The sequence below is a fragment of the Melanerpes formicivorus genome, unplaced genomic scaffold, assembly GCF_026170545.1.
Source record: "Melanerpes formicivorus ecotype bairdi unplaced genomic scaffold, bMelFor1.0.p_v2 SCAF_160, whole genome shotgun sequence".
In the NCBI taxonomy this organism is placed as follows: Eukaryota; Metazoa; Chordata; class Aves; order Piciformes; family Picidae; genus Melanerpes; species Melanerpes formicivorus.
Genome location: NW_027142512.1, coordinates 477,779 through 493,406, shown reverse-complemented (window position 1 = coordinate 493,406; position 15,628 = coordinate 477,779). Strand labels below are relative to the sequence as shown.

The window sequence follows — 15,628 nt, the reverse complement described above, 5'->3', positions numbered from 1 at the left end:
CAGCTTCATTTGCTTCTGACTGAGCTGCTCTGGCAAAGATAATGCTGGGGGGAAATTTCAACCCACTATAATGGGACTCTTGTTCTCAGGGATTGGGCTGTTGGTCACTTTCTGTTCTGACACCAGAGGAATCTTCATGGCAATTCTGTGTGCCTGCTTCCTTTGAAGCTGTGATGAACTTTGCCATGGGTTGGTAGTGATGGGACTGAGCTTATCCATTCCTCATGCAGCTCAGTGACAGGGGTTACAGTGAAGCTGAGAGAAGTGTGCCTTAACTTGTCACTGCCTTTCCCTCCTCGGACAGGTCTCCATGCCCTGAGGCAGCAGATGGCCAACAGCAGCTCCATCACCCACTTCCTCCTCCTGCCATTCCCAGGCACAAGGCAGCTGCAGCTCCTGCACTTCTGCCTCTTCCTGGCCATCTACCTGGCTGCCCTGCTGGGCAATGGCCTCATCATCACCACCATAGCCTGGGACCACCACCTCCACACTCCCATGTACTTCTTCCTCCTGAATCTCGCCCTCCTTGACCTGGCTGCCATCTCCACCACTGTGCCAAAATCCATGGACAATTCCTTGAGGGACACCAGGGACATCTCCTATGCAGGATGTGTTCTCCAGGTCTTCTTTTTCATATTCCTAATGTCAGCAGAGTTTTCTCTCCTCACCACCATGTCCTACGATCGCTATGTTGCCATCTGCAGACCCCTGCACTATGAGACCCTCCTGGGCAGCAGAGTTTGTCTCCACCTGGCAGCAGCTACCTGGGCCTGTGGGGCTCTCAATGCTCTGCTGCACACAGCCAATACATTTTCCCTGCCCCTCTGCCAGGGCAATGCTCTGCACCAGTTCTTCTGTGAAGTCCCTCAGATCCTCAAGCTCTCCTGCTCCACATCCTACCTCAGGGAGGTTTGGCTTATTTTGGTCAGTGTCTGTTTAATCTTTGTCTGTTTTGTGTTGATTGTGGTGTCCTATGTGCAGATCTTCAGGGCAGTGCTGAGGACCCCCTCTCAGCAGGGACGCCACAAAGCCTTTGCCACCTGCCTGCCTCACCTGGCTGTCGTCTCCCTGGTTACAAGCACTGGCATCTTTGCAAACCTGAAGCCCTCCTCCATCTCCTCTCCATCCCTGGATCTGGTGCTTTCGGTCATGTACTCAGTGATGCCTCCAGCAGTGAACCCTCTCATCTACAGCCTGAGGAACCAGGAGCTGAAGGCTGCCCTGAGCAAACTGATCCCTGGATGCTTTCAGAAGCAATAAACTCTTTGTCATCTCCTGCAGAGCAGTTCTGATGTCACTCAGTGCAGGCCCAGCCTGGCTGCTGGAGTTCTGGCTGCTGCTGGTGCTGTTCCCCTTGTGAGAATGTTGCTCCCACACAAATGTCTTTCTTCAGACCATTTCTGGTTCAGTGTTGTCCTGTCTGCTGTGACTCAGAGGCTACAGACAGGAGGAGCTGTGCTCCCTTTATGTTCAACACAATAAAGGACCCTGCAGGGAGTTGTTCCTCTGAGTTCCTTCTTCCAAGGCTTCTGTGGAGCTGCAGGGCAGTGCCTGTGTGCGGAGGTGGAGGGGCAGAGTCCCAGCACAGCAGCAGTACCAGGGAGCCCCAGAGCTTGGGCTATCCTCAGCTGCTCTTTCTCGCCTTCCACCCTCTCTCATTAGCCTCTGTGCTGGGGCACAGCCTGAGTGCTCTGGCAGCTTGGGCACCTTGGGATCCTGACCCCCTTCCTGTAGAGACTCAGCCCTTTAACTCCTCGAAGTACACATCCTCATCCCAGTAAGAGCTGGACTATATTGACCTCTTCCTCTGAGGTCAAGGTCCCATCCCAGTACAGAATGTGTGCCCTGGCTCCCTTCTGTAAGGAAAACTTCTCTTGATTTAGATGTTCCTGTTCACAATGGAGACAGAGGAGTTTAGTAAAGCTTTATTTGAATAAAGGGAGAGTCCACAGGACAATTCCTGGTGGGGTCTCTCAAGTTGCTGGGAGTCGCAGCTCCCTTTTTATCCTGAATCCCTGGATGCAAATTTCCCTCTGCCTTTCCCCACTGGCTCAGGTGCTCAGGCTTTACAGTCTTTCCTGAACTGCCTACTGCATGACCCCCCTCACATGCAACCCCCCCCCCCCATTACATACATCCTATGTTCATTTAAATTATGTTCTTCATGACTCTGGGTGGAGAAGTTAACAGTTAGTAGTCTGTTAAGCTTGTGCTTTGATCTGAAAGTTGAAGAGTTTAGGCTGTGTTCAGCATCCTGTCAGCCTCTGACAGCCTCCCACTGATTTACCATGATAAGTAAGACAAGGGTGCCTTGCAGATGCTCCTTTGTTGTTTATGCACATAGGTAAGGGGAACTGTCTGGTTCCCCCCTTCCTCTTCCTACCTTCTTCAGACAACTATTCCTTTGTAAAGACACTGATTACTTTTAATCCCATCATTTCCCTGTGCCAGCTACATCTATTCCAGTACAAACTGCACACCTTCATGTCCTCTCAGTACAGTCTAGGCCCTGTCCCAGTCCAAACAGGGTCACTTCAATCCCTCCAAGTACACATTAGGCCTTGTCCCAATACAAATTGGAAGCCCTTATCCCCTCCCAGTGCAGACTGGAGTCCATTCCCTTGCAACCCTTGGGCCCCTTCCCAGTCCCAGCTGCACCCATCCCATCACAAACTGGATATGCTGATCCCAGTGCAGTGCTGGAGTGCTCCTAGTACAAATGAGATCCCATTGCTGTCTCCCAGTACAGTCTGAGTCCCATCCCAGTACAAAGTCTATCCCCTGGAAGCCCTGATTCCATCCCAGTACAGACCAGAACACATCTCTGTGTACACTGCTACCCTGATGCCATCCCACTTCAGACTGGGGCCCCCTCCAGGTACAAACTGAATCTCTTTGATGTCTCCCAGTACAGATTTGGCCTCATTCCAGTACAAGCTGAATCCCCTGGTCCCCTCCCAGGACAGACATGGCCTCATTCCAGCACAAACTGGATCATCTGATTCCATCCCAGTATACACTGGGTCCCATTCCAGTGCAAAATGAATTCCCTGATCCCCTCCCAGTACCTACTGCATCCCTCCCTGTGTTAACTGTATCCTGACTCCGACCCAGTAGAGACTGCTCCCCCTGCCCATTACAAACTGCATCCCTGATCCCATCCCATTATAACTGAAGACCTGCCCCAGGAACTGGATCCAATGTCATCCCCCACTGCAGACTGGAGACCATCCCAGTGCAAAGTGGATCTCCAGATTTCCTCCCAGTACAGACATGGGCTCATCCTGGAGCAGAGTGGAATCCCTTCCCCCCTCCCAGTGAAAAACAGAGAACACCTCAAACTTCTTTCCTGAGCTCTGACCTCCCTTCTCTGCACTCCCCCACCCCTGACTGATTCTGCTTGGCCCCTGGCACAGGACAGGGGATGGGAGCTCCCAGAGCAGCCTGGAAGAGAAGCAGGAGGTTAACTGTGGCTGAGCAGCTCACGGACACAATGTGGAGATGGTAGGCAATGCTGTGGGCAGCTCAGCTGTGCCTCAGGATCTCCTGCACAGCAGCAGGCACAAGGCTGGACAGGGGCTGGGAGGTCACTGCTGGCTTAGCAGCTGATAGGGCAGCAGCAGGAAGAGGGCAGGAAAGGGACTGGGAGGTCACTTCTTGCTGCAGCAGCTGAGAGGGCAGCCCCTGGCTCCTGGCTGGCCTCTGTGCTTTTGGCCTCCCAGCTGCCAGAGGCCCCAGCAGGCCAGCAGAAAGCAGGTGGTGGGCAAGGGACTTGTGTGACACCCTATTCCTGAGCACCTGGTGGCCCTTGCAGGAAGAGCCTTGGAGCTAGGTTGTCACCTCCCTGCCACCTGAGGCCTCAGGGGACAGCAGCAGGGGCAGGGCTTGGCTGTGGCTGCTGGAGAAGCTGAAAGGCAGCAGCAGGGACCTGCCTTGGAAGGCCCTGGAGAGGTTTCTTGTGGCTGCTCAGCTGCCAGGCCACAAGCAGGCTGAGGCCTTGTGCCAGCATTGGGACATCAGGGATGGCTGAGAAGCTCCTAGGGCAGGAGAAGCCACAGGACCATGAGGTGAGTGTGAGCTCACTGCAAACTCCAATCCCTTTGTGTCATTGGCCAGCAGAAGGCCCAGGGCTGAGCTGGGGACTGCCAAGCTGAGAGGCAGCAGCAGGGAGGTGCCTTGGCTGTTGCTTTGGAGCTGGAGGTTCTGCTCTGTGCCCAGGCAGAAAGGCCTCCATCAGGGACCATTCCCAATGGCCTGGGATGGAGCAGAGCCTGAGCAGAGTGCAGAAGGCCAAGTGCAGCTGGGCTGTGGGAGGAGGAGTGTGGCCAGCCAGACACAGAAGTTGTCCTCCCCTGCACTCAGCACTGCTGTGGCCACATCTGAATTCTTAATGTGTGGTTTGGGACCTCTTGCTCTGAAGGACTTTTGAAGAGCCTGAGAAGCTTCAGAGGTTATCTGCAAGGACTGGGGTGGAGACCCTGAGGGACTGGGGCTTCTCTAACCTGGTGAAGTCCCAGTTCAGGGCACTACAGATGCAGTGTGCACCTGCTTGAAATCTGGTGATGATGGAGCTTCTGGTGGTTGTGGGAAGGGAAGACAACCTCCATAGAGTGCAAATTTTAGGGTTCAGAGTGGAGGTGAGGACAAAGAAAAGTCACTCAGAGGGGATCCTCATGGTCCAAGAGGCCCTGGCTTTCTGTTTCAAGAAATGGCCATGGAGAGTAGAGACAGAGCAGGGAGGGTACAGAAATGTCATGGTGAGAGCTGCTAGGAACGCAAGATGGGTGTCAAGAGCATGAAGGGAAAGAGCTGCAGGCATGGGGCAATGTAGCACCACCTGCAAGGCTGAAAGCTCAACAGGACTGAGGTCTTTCTCCTCCTGTCTGTGGCATTTGCCTCTCCCACCAAGGTCAGGAAGGTGAAACTTTAGCTTGAGCCTCTCTGCATCTGCCTGCCCAGGCTCTGTGGTCAGGGATTGGCCTTTCTGTTGCAGAAACCAAAGCCAGTGTGGGGGACAGTGTAGGACAACCTGTGGTGGGGATGGCAATGGGCATTGGCAAGGCTGGAAGTCATCAGTAGAACCCAAGGCTTTGCCTTCCTCACTGTGGCAATCATCCACCACCAAGGGCTGTGAGGAGACTTCCTGAGGCACCAGGGCGTCCTCAGTGCTTCCTTAAACACCCCCAGGAAGGCTGGGGACTGTCATCCCCTTGTCCTTCACTCAGCATCACAAACCCCACAGCCCACAGCACCTGAGGAGCCTTGACCCATACATGAGGGACAGGATCTGCCTGCCCAGGCACTGTGGTTAGGGTTTGGCCTTTCTGCTCCATGAACCAAACCCAGAGTTTGCTCTCCTGCACTTTGCCTTTGTCTGCTGCAATCATGGCCTCCACTGAGCTCTCTAAGTAGCCCTTGGGAGGCTTTGTTGGTAATGCCCCTCAGTGGGGCCAATCAGTGCTTCAAGGCACTTTGTGTTTTCCTCCTGACTTCTGAAGAAGTTTCTTCAGTCTTCTCTCAGTACCTGAGGTTCCTGCAATGAGTCCCAAGTGCCCTAAGGAGATGTTTGTGTCTCTGCAATCTTCTTCAGGATTTCAAAGTGCACCTCACAAAGCTCAATTTTATATGTCAAAGATAAAATATTTTACTCCATTTCAGTTCAGAGCAGAGATGATAATTCCCCAAGTGACACTGACCCAGGCTGTCTCAGCAGGACATCTGCACTTGCAGGAACATCTGTCCTTCAGGGCTGACATTGAGTGGACAACTTTGCTCCTCACCCTCCCCTACCTCCCCATTGCTGTCACTGCCCACCTGGGGCTTACATGGTGATTCAGCAGAATGTGTTCTAATCCAAGAGCCTCTGAATGACAGAGTGGATAAGGACAAGGCTGACCCTGACTGACTGCAAGGGATCCTGAATTCAAATCTATTTCTGTGGCTGTGCCTGGAGAGAAGCACCAAGCACACAGACAGAGGGACAGAGCTGGCTGGGTTCAGTGCAAGATAGATACCTTGTCCCTGGTGATAGCAAAGGTGTCTGTCCAAAGACACAGAGAGGTGGAGAGGAGGCTGGCAGAGAGGCTGTCTGGAGTTTGGTTTCCTTCTTCTGAAGTTCAAAGCAAACCCTCACAAAGCTTTGGCACTCTTAGGGCACAACTGCTGAGCCTGGAGAAGTCTGACTTGGTGCTGGCCCTTGGTGCAGGTTGTGCCTGAGAGATGTCTGAGTGGGGGAGATGCTGGACACAGCTGCTGTGATCCATAAGAGCTCCAAGGCTCTGGCTTTAGTGCCTGGACTTCCCCTGTGAATTGTCTCTGGGAGATGGGAGTGTTCCTCCATGGCCACACTCTGTCCTGTTCTCATCTGCTCTTCAGTCTTTGGCACACTGTGCGTTCAAGGTGCAGTGGTGGTGCTCAGTGGCACCCAGTCCGCTGTGAGCTGCCACTGTCTGTTTGTCTTTGTCCCTGGACAGCCAGGGGAATGAGAGTGGCTTGGGTTTGGCTGAGCTGGAGTTCATTCTGCCCAGAGCATCTTTCTAGTGCTGTTTTGCAGGGCTGTAGTTGGCTGTTGATACCACAGCCATGTTTTGGCTGCTGCTGAACCAGCACCCAGGCTCTGCTTTGCCAACATTTCCCTGTCCCAAGAGTGTGCTGAGGCCTGGGCAAGGTCTTGGGAAGGGACACAGTTGGATCAGTTGACCCAGATCAGTTGATGTGTCCACAGAAGGGCCAGGAGGATGAGCAGAGGGCTGGAGCACCTCTCCTATGAGGACAGACTGAAGGAGTTGGGGCTGTGCAGTCTGGAGAAGAGAAGGCTCCCAGGTGACCTCATTGTGGCCTTCCAGTATCTGAAGGGGGCTACAAGAAGGCTGGGGAGGGACTGCTCAGGATCTCAGGTAGTGATAGGACTAGGGGGAATGGAATGAAGCTTGAGGTGGGGAGTTTCAGGCTGGATGTGAGGAGGAGGTTCTTCACCATAAGAGTGGTGAAGCCCTGGAATGGGTTGTCCAGGGAAGTGGTTGAGGCCCTGTCCCTGGAGGTGTTTAAGCCCAGGCTGGATGAGGCTCTGGCCAGCCTGATCTAGCGTGGGGTGTCCCTGCCCATGGCAGGGGGGTTGGAACTAGATGATCCTTGTGGTCCCTTCCAACCCTGATTGATACTATGATACTATGACCCCAACTGGCCAAAGTGGTATTCCATGCCAGATGACATCAGCTGAGACACAGAAGCTAAGTGAGAGAAGGAAGTGTGGGGATATTGGTGCCTGGGGTCTGTCCTGCAGAGCAACTACTCCATGTGTCAGAGCCCTGCAGGCAGGGAGTTAGTGACTGCTGTGTGCTGATGGGCAGCAGAGAAGAACTTCTCTGTTTGCTGTTGTGTCTGCACACAGCTTCTGCTTGTGCTGATGTGCTGGGTTGAGGCAGCCCCCTTCCCCCCCCCGGCAACAATAAGCACTCGGACAAAGGGATTGCAAAAGTGATGGAAAGTTTAAATAGAAAGCAGTGAACTTTTACAGAAAAGCAAAAGTACAGTGATAAAGAAAAATCCCAAAACAGACCCAGAGACCCCATCCCCACCTGAGGGTACACCCGAGACCCCCAGGGCTCCTTCTTCCCCCTCCCACTGCTAGGCTAGTCTCAGCTGGCCAGATCTGAGACTGCCCATCCCCCCGTGGCCTTGGGCCTAGCCAGGCCCAAAGCCAGGAGACATCTCCCCCAGTTACCGGCTGACGGAGGAGGAAGAAAAGAGATAGTGCTAGACTCCGCCCTGGATCTTATAGTGGTGCAAAGGATTGTGGTATGAAATACTACATAATTTCCTGTGTCCGCCCCTGGGCTGGACTTCTGGACACAGGAAGTAAACATTGCAGGGGGGCACCCAGCTCAAACTGCAACATGCCACCCCTTATTTCATACCATAATCTTTGCACCCAAACACATCATTAAATCAGAAATCTTCCAATGACATGTCCGGCGAAGTCCATATCTTCATCTGGGCGTCCACCCAAACAGTCTCTCATTCAGGCTCTAGTGTCCGTCCATTCCAGTTCTTCTTCCCTCATCTAGTAGAACCTCTCAGCGATGCAGAGTTCAGTCTTCTGTGGTGCAAGCTCTTCATGGATCCGTTGGACATCCTGGTCACCTGGAAGGAACCTCACAACTTCTCAACCAAACCTTTATTCCCATCTCTATTTACTCAGCGGCATGTTTCCCCCCCTGGGGCAAGCCAGTCAGAACAATCAGGCTCTAACTGCTTCTCCACCCCTCCAGGAAAACAGCACGCTGAGCCTTTCACAACCCTGCACGGACCTATCCCAAGCCCAGTGCTGACCGCTTCCAGCCGCGGCCCGAGGCTCTACAGATGCTTATCACAGTGCACCGCCTTCCCGCTAGGCGTTCGCGTACCGAGACGTGACAGCATCCAAAACACAACCCTCCCCTGGCGGAGGGAGGGGCTGCACCACAACCTAGTGAGAAGAAGGGAGGTGGAGCCAGGTGCTCGGCGCCATTTTCGGAACTCGTCCGAAAAAGTCGGGGAAGAGACTAGGGCCGGCCCCGCCGCCGCTCCGAGCGCACGGCTGTGCTCACCGCCGCCGCAGCCCGAGCGCACGGCCGGTCCCGCCGCCACCGCAGCTCAAGCGGACGGCCGAGGACCGCCGCCGCCGCTCCGAGGGCACAGCAGGGCTCCGCCCACCTCTGCCGCCGCGGTACAGAATCAAAATCGCCTCCACCCCTCGGGCATTCAAACGCCTCATCCAGCAAAAGCCATGAGCACGTCCTCAGGGCCCTTGAGAACAGCTTTCAGCTGGAGTCCCCGTTCGCCCATAGGGAGTCGAGCTCGCCCGCTCGCCGCGGCTGGCCCTACCCCGCAGCGAGAACGGACCTGACTTTGATCTGCTCGCCACTGCTCCTCCCCCACTTCACTCCCTGCCGCTTTTACCGCTCCGCAAAGTATAAAGGTGGGGGAAGGCAGGTCCCGCATTCTCAAGCGGTGCCCCCATTCCGGTGGTTAAGAACCACCCCTGCTTGAAAATAGCAGGAGGGACTCTCGGCCACCGGTCACGCACCAGGAGTCCCCCTGCAATCCACGAGAACTTCACACAATCGCCCCAACACAACACATGAGCCCCCAACTGCTAGAAGACCAAACCGACGCCCAGAACTAAATTTAAACTCTCTTATCTTTTGCAATCCGATCTGCAGAGTAGCCACAATAACCAACTCCTTCTCCTGGCTGGCTCGCCAAGAATGTAAAGGGGTTGGGGGCAGATCCTCTGCCCACCTTAACCATCCTCTGCTACCAAGAATGTGCTAGGGTTGAGGCAGCCCCCTTCCCCACCCCGGCAACAATAAACACTCAGACAAACGGATTGCAAAAGTGATGGAAAGTTTAAATAGAAAGCAGTGAACCTTTACAGAAAAGCAGAAGCACAGTGCCAAGAAAAAAAAATTCCCAAAACAGACCCAGAGAGATCCCATCCCTACCTGAGGGTACACCCGAGACCCTCAGGGCTCCTTCTTCCCCCTCCCACTGCTAGGCTAGTCTCAGCTGGCCAGATCTGAGACTGCCCATCCCCCCGTGGCCTTGGGCCTAGCCAGGCCCAAAGCCAGGAGACATCTCCCCCAGCTACCGGCTGACGGAGGAGGAAGAAAAGAGATAGTGCTAGACTCCGCCCTGGATCTTATAGTGGTGCAAAGGATTGTGGTATGAAATACTACATAATTTCCTGTGTCCACCCCTGGGCTGGACTTCTGGATACAGGAAGTAAACATTGCAGGGGGGCACCCAGCTCAAACTGTAACATGGAGCTAGCCACAGAAAGAATTCAAACCCGGGGAGGGGGGGCAAACATTGGAGATGTATTTCCACTCCAAAATCCAGAATGGAATACGAACAATGCCCTGCAAAGGACTAGATTGGAGGAATACCGGGAGTTTGTAGCCAGGGGAATAGAAAAAGCCATTCCGAAAGCAATTAACTGGTCTGTGTTATACTCAGTCAGACAAGGACCTGGTGAATCACCCTCAGAATTCTTAGATAAGCTGAGGGAAGTCATGAGGAAAAACACCTCTCTTGACCCCGGATCAGAAGTAGGTATACAACAACTGGTATGCCTATTTATCAGGGTGATGGAGATGGGAATCAATACGGCTGACCAATATGATCGAGTATTGTTCCTTTATTGTTTCAGTGTTGCAGGCCGATGGTGCAGGCCTGAGGTGCAGGCCTGTAGAGCAGGCCTGTAGTGCAAGTATAGCACTGTAAAGTGTAGAAGAAACAGGAGACAGGAAAGGCAGAAATGCGTAGCAAGGCAACTGCTACAACTTATATAAACTCGGAGTGCCCTGTTGACATGGCTTCATTGGTTCCCTATGATGACAACACATTGCACTATTACAGATTATTGGTCCAACTACTAATGACACATGCAGGTGCATGTCCTGTTGTCCCAAGACAACTGTCCATGTTTATAACTACCAGTGTCTTGTTTTACTAACATGCTGCAGGCACAGCACTGTTTTGCTACACTGCTAGCTGGCTCTGCATTTATGCTGAGCATGGCCTACCACCATGTCAGGCTCTAGGCCTGCACTGCCAGATTGCTCACACTGCTCCTCGCTGGCATTGCCACACCTATTTATTGGGCAATCTGCTAGTGATATCAGAAAGAAGCTGCAAAAGTTGTCACCCCCGCAGGGAAGGGATGTAGAGGCACTTTTGGATGTAGCATGGAGAGTATTCTCTAACAGGGAAGAAGAAAGTAGGAGAAAAGAGAAGAGAATGTTGGTAGCAGCGTTGCAGGAAAGTAAGGAGACTAAAGGGACTAATAGAGTGCGGTTGGAAAAGGATCAGTGTGCGATTTGCAGAAAGAAGGGACACTGGAAAAGAGAATGTCCAGAGAGGAACAAGAGAAACAGAATACAGGCACAACTAGAAGAGGATGATTAGGGAGGAGCGGAGGAGACTATAAATACAGATCCTAGCAGATCCTCTGGTTATAATGAAGCTAGGGGAACAAGAAAATAAACTGGAATTCCTAGTTGACACAGGAGCAACCTTTTCAGTCTTCAATCAAGCACTGCTGCCTCTGGATGAGAGCTGTGTTTCTGTGGTAGGGGCTACAGGTCAAACTGAGAAGGCACATATTTTTTAAACCACTTAAATATAAATATGATAAAACCTGGGGCTTACAGAAGTTTTTATAGATGCCAAATGCCCCAAAGTCATTGCTGGGGAGGGATTTGTTGGAAGCATTGGGAGCTGAAATTAAATTTAATAAGGGGAAGGTAGAATTCAGAGTAAGGGAGGAACAGTTGATTGAGGTTTTAAGTCTGGCATTAATGAGGCCTCAACAAGAGAAAAACAGAATAAGAGAAAGCATAAAAGATCAAGTATATCCTGGGGTTTGGGACACTGAGCAGCCTGGAAGGGCCAAAAATGCCCTACCTGTGATAATAGATCTTAAGCCTGGAGCTCAACCTGTTAGATTAAAACAATATCCCTTAAGGAAAGAAGATAGGGAAGGAGTTTTGCCTATTGTAGAAAAATTCTTAAAGTATGGGCTGCTAACAGAGTGTGAATCAGCTTACAATACTCCAATTTTACCTGTAAGGAAACCAGCTGGAGGGTATCGGTTAGTGCAGGACCTAAGGGCTATAAATACAATAACAAAGGATATCCATCCTGTGGTGGCAAACCCATGTACCCTCTTGACTCAATTGAGAACAGAATTAGAATGGTTTACCGTCTTGGATCTAAAAGATGCCTTTTTCTGTTTACCCCTGGCCCCTGAGAGCCAGCCACTGTTTGCCTTTGAATGGGAGAGCCCAGAAACTAACCGAAAGTGTCGATTAACTTGGACAGTCTTGCCCCAAGGATTTAAGAACAGCCCTACTGTCTTTGGAAATCAGCTCACAAAAGAATTAGAGAAGCGGAACAGGCCAGAAGGCAACGGAGCTCTGCTACAGTATGTAGATGACATCCTGCTGGCCACCCAGAGCAGAGCGGAATGTGAAAGCTGGACTGTGAGTATGCTGAAGTTCCTGGGACTTCATGGGTACCGAGTTTCCCCGCAGAAGGCCCAAAGAGTACAGCAGCAAGTAACCTACTTGGGATATGAATTAACAGCAGGACAAGTGCTGGGCCCTGAAAGAAAGGAGGCCATCTGTTCTGTTCCACTTCCAAACACAGTAAAGGCACTCCGAACCTTTTTGGGAACGACAGGGTGGTGCCGGTTGTGGATTTATAATGATGGCCTGCTTGTGAAACCCCTCTGTGAATTACTGAAAGAGACTGATAAGGACTTGCAATGGAATGGAGAAGCTGAACAAGCTTCCCGTACCTTAAAGAAGGAATTGATGAGGGCACCAGCACTAGGCCTACCTGATGTCACTCAACCTTTTTGATTGTATTCCCATGAAAGCCAAGGGATAGCACTCGGAGTCCTAGCACAAACCTTAGGACCCTACCGAAGGGCGGTGGCCTACCTCTCTAAACAACTGGATGAGGTAAGCAAGGGATGGCCAGGATGCCTGAGGGCTGTGGCAGCAGTTGCAATTAACATTCAAGAGTCTGGCAAATTCACAATGGGGCAGAAGATCACAGTCCTGGTATCACACACCAGCTCTGCTGTTCTAGAAGCCAAGGGAGGACACTGGCTGTCTCCACAACGATTTCTTAAATCCCAAGCCATCCTAGTGGAGCAGGATGATGTAGAAATGAAAGTTGCTAACTTTGTCAATCCAGCCTCTTTCCTCCAGGGTGCTGATGGAGAACCAGTTACTCACAATTGTTTGGAAACAATTGAGGCCACTTATTCCAGCAGACCTGACCTGAAGGAAGAACCCCTAGAAAAGGCAGACCATAACTGGTACACTGATGGAAGCAGTTTTGTGATCCAGGGAGAAAGAAAAGCTGGGTACGCTGTAACTACAGGGGAAGAGGTAATCGAGGCAGAAGCCCTACCAAGTAACACCTCTGCTCCAAAGGCAGAGATAATAGCACTGACCAGAGCTCTTGAGCTTTCCCGAGGGAAAAGTGCAAACATATGGACTGACTCCAAGTATGCCTTTGGGGTGGTACCTGCCCATGGAGCCATTTGGAAAGAAAGAGGACTGTTGACATCTCAAGGAAAAGGTATTAAACATGCAGAAGAAATACTGAGGCTGCTAGAAGCAGTGCAGAAGCCAAGCAAAGTAGCCATCATGCACTGCAAAGCACACCAAAAAGGGAATACTGGTCAAGAAAGAGGCAACAGACTGGCAGATGAAACAGCTAAAAGGGTGGCCAGGGAGGGGAGGAAGGTGTCAGAGTTTGTTTTGATCCCAGATGGTAAACTGTCCATTGAGCAAAAAGAGCCAGAACCTGTGTATAGCACAGAGGATCAGACATTAATTAAAGACCTTTTGGGGAATAGGACAGGAAAGGGCTGGGCCAGGACACCGGATGGGAAATTAATCATTCCCACGAACCTTCTCTGGGCTTTTGTTCAGATGGAACAGGCAAAGACTCTCTGGGGAACAGAAGCCCTGTATCGAAAATTGGTTCAGGAGTGTATAGCACGGAAGTTATGCACCACGGTCGAACAGGCAGCCCGGCAATGTGAGGTGTGTCTTAAGGCTAACCCCAAAGTAAGAAGAGGAGTTAGACTGGGACAAATTAGCAAAGGAAATGATCCAGGACAACAATGGCAAATTGATTTTACTGAGCCCCCAAGAAAGGGGGGATCCAGGCACCTGTTGGTACTCACTGACACCTTCTCTGGTTGGCCAGAAGCATTTCCCTGTCGCACAAACAAAGCACGGGAGGTTACTAAGGCAGTGTCACAAGAGAGAATACCTCGTTTTGGGGTACCTGCTGCTATTTCCTCAGACAGGGGACCTCATTTTGTGGCCAAGGTGGTACAACAGGTGAGCAAAACTTTAGGGATTGATTGGCAACTCCACACCCCCTACAGTCCACATTCGAGTGGGCAAGTGGAGAAAATGAACCATTTAATCAAAAACCAGATAGTAAACATTGGACAGGAAGCAAACCTGCCTTGGCCACAGGCATCACCAATTGCCCTGTTGCGAATTCGAACTAAACAAAGAATAAAGGAAGGGTTGAGCCCATTTGAAATCCTGTTTGGAAGACCTTATGCAGTAGGAACTATGGACCCTTCTGAACCAGGGCAGTTTAGAGAGGAAAGGTTGAACAAGTATGTTCAGCAGATTGATAAGAACCTGAGCATTGTTCACAAACAGGTGATTGGAACCAATGTGAGAGGGTTAGACAGACCAGTCCATGATGTGGAACCTGGAGATTATGTCTGTGTCAGATCTCTTTCAGAGAGCCCTCTGGAGCCCAAGGGGACAGGACCATATCAGGTGTTACTGACATCCTTCACAGCCATCAAAATCAAGGAACAAGCTGCTTGGATTCACCACACCAGAGTCAAGAAGACCTCAGCAAAAGAGTGGAAACTCGAATCCCAGGGACCCCTGAAGCTCAAGCTGTATCGATAACTGTGATTTGTTTGTTGGTTGTTACTATTGAGGGATGGGAAGGCAATATGTACTTAAATGTTAGGCAAGAATTGGCTTTGCAAACTAATCTCCCTAACTGTTGGATATGCACTGAACTTCCTCGAGGCCAAATGAGGACCCCTTTATTTGGGGTAGCCTCAATGAATTGGACTTGGGGGGCATCAGACTGGGTGACTACATCTGATAGTAACTTCCACAATTGTCAGCATGGGAAAGAGAGCTCAGAAAGCCTGGGTCCAAAGTTTGACTTAAGAAAATAGAGTATAGGAATATACTGTTGGCTGTGAGAAAGGGGGGAATGGATGAACAGAAAAGTCTCATTGACAGAACAACAGAGTTGATAAAGAACTTTCTGCTTGTTAGCTGAAATGCTGGAATGCAGGGAGGGGGAGAGGGGTTGGCAGACAGCCTTTGGGTAGATAAGGAGTAACAGGATTTGTCAGTGATTCACTTCTGTTAGTCTTGGACAAGATGATCTTTTGTATAAGATAAAGGACACCTGCATGATATGTGTACTTCTGCTCTTTTTAGCTAGATAAGCTGTGTATAGATAGGAAGCATCTGGACCTCTGCCATTATAGACAGATAACTTTCTGTATAAAAGTTTGCCCAAAGCTCTCTGAAGATACACAGGTCTTTTGAAATGATTCTACCTGTGTCAGGAGCCAGAACAGAAGCATGATACAAGAAACTTACTGAGTCTCTTGTGTGTCTTTCTCTAAGTCAGTGGGATGGGAGAGGATGGGATGGGAGAGGATAGGAAAGGATAGGAGAGGAGAGAATAGGATAGGATAGGATTAACCAGGTTGGAAGAGCCCTTTGAGATCATCAAGTCCAACCTCTCACCCAGCACCATCTGATCAACTAAACCATGGCACCAAGTGCCTCATCCAGGCTCTTCCTAAGCACCTCCAGGGATGGAGACTCCACCACCTCCCTGGGCAGCACATTCCCATGGCCAATCTCTCCCTCTCTATGAAGAACTTCTTCCTAACACACAGCCTAAACCTCCCCTGGCACAGCTTCAGACTGTGTCCTCTTGTTCTGGTGCTGCTTGCCTGGGAGAAGAGACCAACCCCCACCTGGCTCCAGCCTCCCTT

General features: G+C 51.2%; 2 protein-coding genes across 2 annotated transcripts in view; both read left to right on the top strand.

Annotated features, from left to right (window-relative positions):
- The window catches only part of LOC137457128 (zinc finger protein 850-like), a 386,697-nt gene that overhangs the window by 10,177 nt on the left and 360,892 nt on the right, over positions 1–15,628 (top strand).
- Positions 328–1,260, top strand: LOC137457141 (olfactory receptor 14A16-like). The gene has a single exon (XM_068168939.1). The coding sequence runs from the start codon at positions 328–330 to the stop codon at positions 1,258–1,260; it is 933 nt and encodes a 310-aa protein (XP_068025040.1).

Coding starts and splice junctions, on each gene's coding strand:
- LOC137457141 (XM_068168939.1), top strand. CDS start 328: ATGGCCAACAGCAGCTCCATCACCCACTTCCTCCTCCTGCCATTCCCA.